The 11,699-nt window shown below is 38.7% G+C and overlaps 1 protein-coding gene across 1 annotated transcript; it reads right to left on the minus strand.

Moving 5' to 3' along the window:
- LOC102715680 (hydroxyproline O-galactosyltransferase GALT6-like) lies at nt 1–4,247 on the minus strand. Its single transcript, XM_015839317.2, has 7 exons — nt 3,215–4,247; nt 2,899–3,128; nt 2,422–2,709; nt 2,204–2,332; nt 1,924–2,097; nt 1,184–1,291; nt 1–737 (listed from the first exon to the last, which is right to left on the minus strand). The coding sequence occupies exons 1-7, from the start codon at nt 4,023–4,025 to the stop codon at nt 531–533; spliced, it is 1,947 nt and encodes a 648-aa protein (XP_015694803.2). The 5' UTR covers nt 4,026–4,247; the 3' UTR covers nt 1–530.
- Between the last annotated feature and the right edge of the window lie 7,452 nt (nt 4,248–11,699).

Raw genomic sequence — 11,699 nt, forward strand, 5'->3', positions numbered from 1 at the left:
TCACATGAAACTTCCAGCATCATACTTTGTAGGCATAAAATGGAAAAGTGAGAGTACATATTTGATAATTTAACGAGAAAAGGCTAATTCAGGTAGTGACTAAATTACATGACAGGTTGCTGGACAAAATCAACCTATACTTCAAGCTCTCACCCACACCTGATATGTTGTGCACCATCGCCATGCTGCAGTGAGCGATACTAGAAGTAGAAGTAACTTAGCTGAATCGCCCCTTCTTCATGTTCAAGGATGACGTTGTCGTCCATTTCTACAGTACCTAAAATCTTGTATCCATTTTTTCTTGAGAGAAGAGAGTACTACTGCACCAGCTTATCAAATGTTGAAACTAAGCTGGCTAACTCTCAAGTAATCTAGCAAATCATTCCTACATGTCAGTCTCAAGCAGTCTTAATTTACCATCAAGATAGTTAGTGATCAATGGGGAACATCAGCAATTCCATCCCTTTTGTTGATTAAATGAAGATTGCCAGTGCGGCTCAATGATTCAATTGCTACCAGTTAAACTACTGTCATCTCATATTGCAACATTGCGGTTTTCCATCTAGCAACTTCTGCCACAGACATAACATCAACCTTGGTGATTGATAGTGTGCAGTATAATAATCATCTATGCATCCAAATTGACAAAACTTGGTACTGTGAACAAATTCAACAGGTCTTGTCCTATTGAACTGCTCAACCCACAACCCCATGCTCACATCTTCCATTTTGAAGAGCTGCAGAGAAAGCAATTGTAAAATAAGTTTCTTCTTTAATGTGAATTATGACTAGGCATTTTCTGCCCATAGAGAAAGACTTCTGTAGTAATCTCTCTAGTACCATTTTAACCAGGGTTCAAACAAGAGATCAAATAAGAGAAGGTTCCTATCAGAATAAGGATAATTACTAAATTGTCATGGAACAATCATATACCAATTTGGTGAAGTTAATCTATTGTCTCTTTCAAACTATATATTTTCATGTTCTATAAACCAACTGTTCAAAGTGGTAATTTAGGAATGTTCCTTTTTAGGGTAAAGCAGCATGCCAGGCCTCTATTGCATATACTAGTAAAAAGATAAGGTTAATGCACAGAGTGAAGAACAGTTCTTTTTTAATTGTAATAGTATTAGACCAAGCCCTAGCGATGCAACTTTTCCAAAATCAAATCATAAGATTGTACCCTGAGTTTTTGGTCTGTGAATTCTGATACGATGAAACCAGCAATATCAGAAGATATAACATATCCAGGGCCATTTGCATAGGCTGGATAGACCTCCTCTGGCCACTCCTGTGATGGTGATAAGCAAGATTAGAGTTATCTAATCTAGTAGAATCAGCTCAAACATCAATACATTAAAACACGAAGACACACGCTAGATGCCCAACTGATTGCAAAATAATTCTACAACATAGATAGCTAAGGATGTTAAAAATAACCAACTAAGATTCATATATCAGATCTTCAATTATGTACATCTTAAGAGGGCCTCTCATCACTTGCATGAGTAATTATTCTCCAAACTGGTTTGTATAAAACAGTAGAATGAACATAAAATCTTATGAAACAAGTGAATCAAATTATTAATCAGATTTTACTATACTGCATAGGCATACAGCAGTTTCAATCTTCAAATATTTCAAGACACCAAGAAGTTTAGAGACAGCACACAGCAAAAAACAGTTCCACTTAACTTTGAGAGAAAAAAAAGGTTGCAAATATCAACTGCAACTATAATTTGCCTACATAAAACACACAAGTTCTCATTTTTTACTATATGAACAATGCTCGGACAGTAACATTGTATCACATATCCATAACCAAGACTTTTCTTATGGAGACATCACACATGACTAAAGTAACTAGCTTGTACACTTCAAGCAATAGAAGAAACAATGACAAAAAAAATACAGATGTTTTACCTCATAAGTCACAGCCCATTTCCCATGGCGGAGTGGCCTGTGATGAAAATTGATATTCCCTATGTATAGGCTTCTCCCACTTGGTACCTTCTTGACTTCAGTTATGATTGAATCAAGTCTGACAAAAGTATCATCATCGCACTTCATTACATATCTAGCAGACACAACTTGAACCTGAGTAACAAAGTCAACCACAGTCAGAAAATACCAAAATAACAGACAAAGTTTATAAAACATTAAAGAAGAATCAGTTCAATGAGAAACTTTAGCATACGCATACCCCATATTCGCATATTGCAAGAGTCTTCAAAACAACTAAATCATAGTTGTCCAGGAAAGGCACAAAAACAATGTCCCCGAAAAATTCTGCTTCCTTTTTCAGCTCCACGTTCACTTCCTTTCTGCCATGCTGGGGGTAAGAAAGTTCATCAGTTCAGGTTCATGAAACACATGAAGGATGGCACAAAGAAATGCTTCAAGTTAATGGTCAAGAATTACCAGTGCAACAAAAAAACGAGCAACCACATTTGGTGACTTTCTGAGGGCAGACATCCATGTCTTCCTGACACCCATACGCTCAGCAAAATGATTGCCAGATGACAGGATGCCAATGAAAATTTCAACTGGTTCATTAGGCAGAGGAGAGGATTGCCAAACAGTTGACATGTCCAGATAACTCTGTGGTGAAAAGCTTGGGTGTGTAGTGGGTAAAGACCCTGCAAACACTGATTGCACATCAAGGTCCCCACTCAATGATAAACCTGTAGCATCCTCAAGAACAAACCCCTGCAGGAGCCACAACAAAACAGAAATATACTTAAAAGGTAAGGAAAACTATTCAACAAATACAACCTTAACTACTCCCCAACAATGATATTTGAACTACATTGTGTCCCACTATTTTGATTATATGCAAGTCATTCACCACAATTTCAGTCCTGGACACAACATAAATGGAGGAACAAATGCACTTACAGGGCGATAAGAAAAAGAAGTCACATGTCGCCCGTCGATGTTCACATGGTATCCTTCCAACCCAGCGCTGATAGTAAGAACAAATAATCGACCCTCAACAAAAGGATAGGGCCAATCAAAATTTATCTCCTTCTTCTGTCCGATCAGTCGGTTAAGCCAGGTTGTCTTCGACTCCTTGGACCGCGCATCCTCGTTCTGAATCCAGTTCTCACACTTCACAAACCCATCCACTGCACAAAAATTCACAATTGTCAACAAATTTAACAGAATCCACCTGAACTAGCATAATCAAAATGGAATTACAGGGGTCCCCAACCGGTCTCCTCATCAGAGTGGGACTTCCAGCCCTCACAGCGGAGCGGGGTGCCCCACTGCATGCGGTAGCAGGTGTTCTGCTCTATCACCGGCCTGCCGCTCCAGTCGCCGCGCAGGCGAGGGTTGAAGTGGAGGATACGGGGCGGGTCCTCGCCGTCGACGGTCTTTAGCCCCTGAAGCTCCATCATGAACTGCGACACCATGATCGGCTTCTCCCCCTCCCTCAGCACAGCGATCTTAGGGTCACCCTCGGCGTGCGCCGGCCGGGGCGTCGCGACCACCGTGATGTGGGACCCCAGCGTCAGCCCGCACGGCAGCTCCGCCAGGCGTCCCCGCTGGTGGAACTCCTCCGCGTTGAGCGCGATCGACTGCGGGCACTTGGCCGCCTCCTCGGCGGACGGTGACGCGAAGGCGGCGGGGTCGAGGTCCTCGAGCTCGTCGAACACGCGCGCGCCGGCCTCGACGGCGCCGGCTATCGGGCGGCGGAGCGGGCCGGAGCGGGACGAGTTAAGGTGCCCGAGGTCGAGGCCAGAGACCATCCTCGAGAGGCGCTGGCCGCGGGAGGATGGCCCGGACGCCGCCGCCAGGCGCGGCTCCTTCGCCGGCCGCGCCGGGGCCGACCGCTCCGCGGCCCCGGCGAGCCGTAAATACCTCGCCCCACCTCCCCCACCCCCACCACCGCCCGTCAACGAGGTCGACACGAGCGGCGACTCGAGGACGAACACCAGCACCGCGTAGAGCACCAGCACCGCCGCGAGCCCCTCGATCGCGCGCCGGCGGCACGACGCGCCCGCCGCCGTGGGCCTCCGCATTGCGCCGCCCCCTCCCGCCCCTAAACCTAACCGACGCAGCGCCGCGCGCGTGGCGGTAGTGAGGTGAGGGGCGCTGCCTTCTTCGCAGGAGAGGACAGAGGAGCGGCCAATGGCGAGGGGGAGGGGGAGGAAGAAGAGGAGCGGCTCGAGTAAATTAATTAGCACCCTAATCCGAGATTAACATAATCTAAATCACATTCTTTCAGCCAAAAAGATTGAGATTACTATCCTTCCTCGAACCACGATTTGTTACTGCGCGTGGAGGGGAATGTAATTAGCGTGGGGGTAATTTGGGGGAGGGGGAGGCCGATTGCATGCACCCGGTGTACACGAGCCCTCCGGTGCACGCGCGTCCGTGGGACCCATCTGTCAGTGGGGTGTGCCACGTGCGCCTGGTCTACGGAGAAAGGGGAGAGGGACGGGGGACACGTGGATCGAGGTGGGCCAGGTGGGATCAGTCTGAGTGTTGTTTCAGGGGGAGAAGTGGATCCCCTGTGGTGGGGCTCCGTGTGGTCCTGTGTTTGTGGGGTAGTTGCTGTTTTTGCGGTTTACTGTAAACTGTTTTTTTTTCCTTTCCTTCAAAATTTTGTTATGAATTGGTAGCTATCAACAATTAGTTTAACTAACTGGGTGATGTAGATTGTGGAGAATATTAATTTTGAAGTCAAACCCATAAAGTATTTAAACAACGATTTCTTCCGGTACAATATGTAGAGATAACTAATGTTCTAAAGCTGGATTTGTAGCATGGTGCATGAGACAGAAATATACTGGCCTTTGTCAAGACAAGGATAGCTAAACATCTAGTTTGGCATCATGTTCAATTGTATTATTGTCTTCTTTTATCTCTCTGTAGCTCAAGCAGTTTTTACTCGAGGATGATTTTTGTAACTGAAGTTGCTCTAGGAATTGGAAATAAGGTTTCACAAATAGTTAGTTTTACCACGTGGTTACCGCTGGTATGATAATACCACGGTAACTACACTAAGTTCAAATAAATTAAAAAATAGAATTTAAATTTATGATAAATTTTGTATGGTTTCTTATTGTTGGTCACGGTAACCATGGTTGTAGCCCTAATTGGAGATGTCATCGCACTTAGGGATAATTTAGTGGATGAATGAATTTTGGAGGATGAAAATTTGTTAGAATTTTTCTATAATAAATAATTTCAATATCCTATGAAACAGCTCATTTCAGGCATTTTGGTTTAGAGAAATTTTGGAGGATATGAATTGTTTTATGTAAAATCCTATAAAAATTATACATTCCGAAGTTACATGAGGCTAAGATAGAGATTTCTCTTCATTGTGACTCAAAAGTTCATTTGCTTTTCCTATGGAGAAATTGCTGTAATTACGACTCCATCCTCTTATCCACGTAAAGTTGAGTTTGATAATTACCATGCATTCTACTCCTCGGATTAATCATGATTATACGGGTCAAGTCATATATGGATTGTACAACTGGGTAAGATATATAGTAATTCTTTTTCCCACAGTGCTATCAAACAATATTTTTCTATAATGATGTGGATTTATTTACCATAGGATTCGTTGTCGCACATGAATTTCATGTAGGACTTCCTCTTTGTTGCTTTTACTTTTTGTTTATAAGTCAAAAATTTAAATTTTTAATATTATATTTTAACTTAAGTTTTAGTTTTTTCGTCGTATTTTGCTTTTTAGTCTTGCCTTAAAATCACTTATGAACACATGTACGAAAGTTTTAGTCATGAATTATTTTTGACTTTTCGTGCGTTTTTGGATTCTTGTGAGCCCTTATCGATAAGCTCGGATTTTTGAGCAGTTCGTTCAATTGAAGGTGTGGATGTGATGCTTCTTAAAACTTAAAATGCATACGCTTAATTTCCTGATAAAAAACAGAAATTTTAATTTCCTGCTAAAAAACAGCAACTTTAAACGCCTTTATTACTGGAGTTCAACAGGGTAGAGTTTTATAAAGGTAGGAGTTTGTTTTTTGTGACTCTTGTTGAAGAGTAACGGAAGAGGAATTTATGGAAAGGATTAATGAGTACCTAAACAAAACCCCCCAATACTAAGTATTTGATGGATAGGATATAATTTTGTTAATCTTATAAGGATTTTATTATCTTATTCCTTGATTTTTTTCTTTATAAAGAGATATAAATAAATTAACCTAAAAATATTGTCATGATATCATGTACCTATTAAATTTTGTAAACTTATTCTAATATAAAATCGATTGTTAAATCTTAAAAATTTGAGATGGCATATTGTTCTCAACTTCAAATTGAGCTACCGTAACCAATAATAATTTATGTATTGTTACATTTTTATGTCAAATACCGTATTGTTCGATTCATTTCATATCATACTCTCATAATATTATAGAATTTTAAGTCCATTCTTAAAAATAGTTAACCAAAGTCAAATATGTATAAAAAAATTAATGACGGTCAAATATTTAGGGACGGAGGAGTATTTCTTTTAAGAAAAAAACATTACAGGGCTTCATCTTTTGCTCTAAAACACATGCGACGCTGCCAAAATCTGAATACTAAACCTTAATTTTGTAATTGTTTTATCTTTTCTTTGTCAGAGTATTTTTCAAGCATAGACGTTTAAGACACTAAAAAAACTCAAATATATAGTATGAATCACAGATTATTTTTTATTATCTAAAATGAGTCAATGTCAATGGGATTATGAAAAGGCGCACCGTGCATAAGAGCAAGTTCAATAGTATAGCCAACTACTAACTTCAAATCATCTATAGTTAATCTAATAGCCAATTTATACAATAGTTACCTTCAAAACATTAATACATGGTCCCACATGTCATGTCATGTATCTTGGAGTCCGTATACAGCTGGCTACAAATTAGAAGTTCTTTTCTCTCTCCCCTCTTATCTCTTTAAAATGTGCTTATAGTTAGCTTATAGCCTGCTACTGTACCTGCTCTAAGTATTGTTTTTCTCCCTAGCACACGTGCATTGTGCATATTAGGTCTCACGTATTTCCCTGCACATCTACTATACTTCAGCTGTGCACCCTCTCTCCATCTACGGTTCCCTTGTGGTACAGTTTGTACAGAACGGTGCACAGTATGACAAGGCGCACCACGATTCAGTTTATCAATTAAGGAGGTGCAGTAGTCCTTGGGGTCATCTTTTAGATTTTTTATAAAAAAAAGTCAAACGTCGAAAAAAAATTTACGAATAAACTTTTATATACTCCTCCCGTCCCTAAATTTGAATTTTTTATACATGTTTGACTATTCGTATTATTCAAAAAATTTACATAATTATTAATTATTTTTATATTATTTTATTTATTGTTAAATATACTTTTATGTATATACATAACATTATATATTTTTCAAAAATTGAATAAGACGAATGGTCAGACGTGTATAAAAAAAGTCAATAGCATCAAATATTTAGAGACAGAGATAGTACGTATTAATAACAATCTAAAAGCTAAAGTTAGAAAATAAACTATAACAATCAAATTTCAGAATTAACTTTAAATTTATAAGGTTGGAAATTCAAATTTTGACATTTAAACATAAGCAAAAGTCAAACGTATCTTTTCGTTTTGCTTTTACTTATAAGTCATTATTTAAATTTTAAATCTTAATTTAGTTAATTTAAGGTTTCTCATCGTATTTATTTTTAGCATTTGCTTTAATACTGCTAATAATATTCATAAAATATTTTTTTGTTTATAAATACACAGCTCGTTTTTTTTTTGGAAAAGCCGACCTGTAAATGCGTAACTGACGTGAGAGTCGATTAAATTCAAGAAGAATGTGCGCTAATTGGCGAGCTTAATTAATTGCGTACTGCTCCGGCAAACCGCAGAGTCTCGTGTGCACGTACGAGAGGATGCTGATCATGTGCCAATTCTGTGTGTGCAAGGAGAATGCTCATTTATTGGTGTACTGGAGTTCTACATAAATGTTGCGGAGAAAATATGTCGAAGGACGATGGATTTTCGGTTTTTTTTTGGTGCATTGTATGCAAGTAGATGTAATGTTACGTCATATTTTCATTTTCGTTTATGCTTATAAACCTTGATTTTAGGGGTTTTCTCACTATATTTTATTTTTTCAGTCTTAACTTTTAGGTCACTAAGAATACATATATAAAATATTTATTTATAAATTATTATTTATTAATAAATATGATGTTTGACTTTTTTATTGAAAAACCAAACAAGCATCCCAGAGTCAGATGTCGTAAGCTTGAATCTTGGCAACATGGATCGCGTTCGAGAGGTACGTTAAGTTACCTAGATTTTTTTTCGTGTGTATTAATCTATTTTATTTTTTATAGTTAATAATTAATTAATCATATACTAATCTATTACTATATTTTTTTACTAGATAACCAACCCTTATATATTATATCCCGAACGCGGTCATAGTTGAGTCAAAAATTGTAGTCCAGGTAAAATTTCTGCTACAATAGTTCTCAAAAAAAAAAAAAATTCTGCTACAATAAAAGCTAGCACAGTTATCCTCCTTGCTCCGCTCGTCCCGTACTCCCGTGGGATGTTTCCTTCCCGCGTATAGAAAAAGCGCTCCATGAAAAAAAGAAGCCTGAAAGTCCAACCATCAAGAAACATTTGAAGAGAAAAAGGAGATAGACATTTGAAGAAAAAAAGGAAATAGACCATGTTTAACAATTTGCATGTTCATTTTTCAATCCCGTTGCAACGTACGGAGGCACATAACTAACTTTCATAAAGAGGCATTGATGTAGGAGAAGGATGTTCATCTTTTCTCGCTAGATTAAATTTGGGTTAAATTGATTGGTGTGCCGTTACAAGTTTTTCTTAAAAGACTGTTCATTTCTCCCCACCTAAAATTCTCTCCCTTTTTCGAAAAGAATGCAATGATAGTACCATAAAGGTTAGGTTGTGTTCCTCTATACGTATTATTCTCATATTATTCCTCAGTTTTTGTGTACATGTTTTTCAAACTGATAAACAACATGTTTTCTGTAAAAAGATTTTACATATAAGTTTACCATCTCACTTTTCTTGACTAGATTTTTATTTTTTACCAGTAATTTATTGTTTATATCATTAAGTAGTTATAATAATTTAAATAATCTTTCATCACGAAAATAACACTCTAACTTTGTGCAAATTTCTATGTGGAGAAGGAAAATGCTCATTTATTGGTGTACCAGAGTTACATAATTATTGTTGACAAAATGTGTCAAAGGACAATGAATTATTGGTTCATTTCAGCTGTGTAAAATGTCTGGTGCATGCAACTGGATATAACACTAGAGTCAACTGTTACAAACTTGAATCTTGGCTAACATAATTGAATAAAAAATGTGGCCCAATATTGTCGTTAAATTAAGGAGCATTCACGAAAGGGAGATTATGTTTGTCTTTTATCATCAGATTAAATTTGGTTTAAGCTGATTGGTGCCGAGAACACAAATTTTCCACTTTTTCCCGACCAAAATAAGAAGTTTTGGCCTTTTGATCGCCAAACTTTTAGATGTCAACTTTGTCTTGTATAATTCAATTGCTACGGACTACAAATATTAAAACCAACACGGCTGATGGCGACCAACTCGAGCAAAATCTCGATGAGTCTCCTGTAGTTCGGTACAAATCCATAATTATTTGAATGGGAAATCGTACTGCTATGGCATGTTAGAATTTCTAGGTATTGACAAATGTTGAATTATCTTTTTTTTTTACTTTTGTTTCAAAACATAGAGCAAAATCTTGCGGATTTTTAAACCACCAATCCGCTCTATGGTTTGTGTTAGTGGCCTAGGGCCGTGTTCGACCAAGGCGGTAAGATAACTTATCCTCCTCGTTTTTTACGCGCACGCTTCCCGAACTTATAAACAATGTGTTTTTTGCAAAATTTTTCTATAGAAAAGTTGTTTTTAAAAATCATATTAATCTATTTTATATTTTTTTAATAATTAATTAATCATGTACTAATTTATTGCTGCGTTTTCTGCACCGAGTAAGTTAACTTATCACCCTCCATCCCTGAACGCGGCCTAGATCTGATGTGCTAAGGAGTTGGTGTAGGAGGGAGTCTAGGGTTAATTTAGGTGAAAGAGAATAGTCCCCTAGGCTCGGAGGGAGACTAAGGTAGGATTGTCATGATAAGGGGCGTTTTGGTAGAGGTTGTACGTGGTAGTAAAGAAGCGAGAACAAAGGAGGGTGTTAAAGAGCGGAGACTGCAATGGATCCATGGTCGAAAGCCCAAAATTGCTAGAGATAGAAAATGGTAGTGTAAGTATATGGCCAAATGGGTTGTCCGATCTGAGCACGACTAGGCCTAGATCTAAGATCAGTCGTGCGGGCATGGTTCGACCTACACACCCGGCCAGCCCGTGCCCACACACTTGCTGCACCAATGACCTATACACGGCCCCATAAGACTTAGGTTGTGACGGGATGGTCCTAAGGCATAAAAGCCCACCTTGCTCCTCTATGGAAAAATATTTTACCCTCTCCTTTGGGTCACCTCTTATATGACTGGAATAAGTGGCTATTTGGATCCAGAGACTTTTTTTTGTCCATTGTCACATCGAATGTTTCAACATTAATTAGGAGTATTAAATATAGACCGATAACAAAACTAATCATATAAATAAAGGCTATTTCATTAGACAAATTTTAAAGCCTAATTAATTCACAATTAGCAATTGTTTACTGTAGCATCACGTTCGCTAATCATGGACTAATTAGGCTCAATAGATTCGTCTCGCGAAATAGTGCAGAGTATGAGGTGAGTTTTATTAATAGTTAATATTTAATACTTATAATTAGTGTCCAAACATTCGATGTAACAGGAACTTAAAAAAAAGCTGAGGGGAAACAAATACCCTCTAAGTCTATTTTGCATCCTTTATCCCTTTAGGACATGTATTAGACTATTATTTTGGCTCTCTCATTTATTTTGTCTTCATGATCTTTAGACCGTGTCGTGTCGGGCCGGGTCACCGTGCCAAGGCAGAGGCCCAAGCACGGCCCAACGGTTGGCCCATGCCGGCACAAACCCGACACCAGTTGGGCTGTGTCGTAGGCCCTTGGGCCTTTTGGCCTATACCATTCCTCTAGGGTGTGGGGCCCGTGGATAAGCTGAATAGCTGATAACTTCTCGCATGCTTAATTACTTCCTTCAGCATGAACAGAACTGTCATTTGGAACAGTATCTGAGCAATCTACACAATCCTACAAGAAATGATATCAGGTAAGCCTGTCACACAAGAACATTGCATGTTGCATGATCTAAGACGAGACAACTGAAAGCCAAACAAAAATTACCCATTGGAATTCAAGTTATTCCACTATCCAAACATGGACTAAAAACTATGCTCACCAGCTTCATACATTTGAAGTAGAGCAGGACAACTGAAACTAAGAAATCACCACTCTCAGTAGACTCCCTTTGAGATTCTAACAACTCGGCAAGAAGATAATTCTAGCAAGGAATCTCAAAAAGAGAAACACAAATGCTACCATGTCTGAACTCTGAAGGATGACATATGATCTGCAGATCAGGTCTAGTAAGTTTAGACCACATCACTTTATCTAGATAAAGGAACCTTTTATTGATCTCAAAGATGACATAATCATTTAAAGACCACTTTCGGCGTCTGCATAACTAAGATGTACACAGCCAAAGACCACACCACTC

The sequence above is a fragment of the Oryza brachyantha genome, chromosome 7 (genome assembly GCF_000231095.2).
Source record: "Oryza brachyantha chromosome 7, ObraRS2, whole genome shotgun sequence".
Classification (NCBI taxonomy): Eukaryota; Viridiplantae; Streptophyta; class Magnoliopsida; order Poales; family Poaceae; genus Oryza; species Oryza brachyantha.

What these genes read in the sequence shown, in the direction of transcription:
- LOC102715680 (XM_015839317.2), bottom strand. Translation starts at nt 4,025, where the DNA reads ATGCGGAGGCCCACGGCGGCGGGCGCGTCGTGCCGCCGGCGCGCGATC. An exon ending in CTTCTTTTTCTTATCGCCCT is followed by an intron (nt 2,710 to 2,898) that starts GTAAGTGCATTT and finishes TGGCTCCTGCAG; the next exon opens with GGGTTTGTTCTTGAGGATGC. An exon ending in TTGCAATATGCGAATATGGG is followed by an intron (nt 2,098 to 2,203) that starts GTATGCGTATGC and finishes TTTGTTACTCAG; the next exon opens with GTTCAAGTTGTGTCTGCTAG.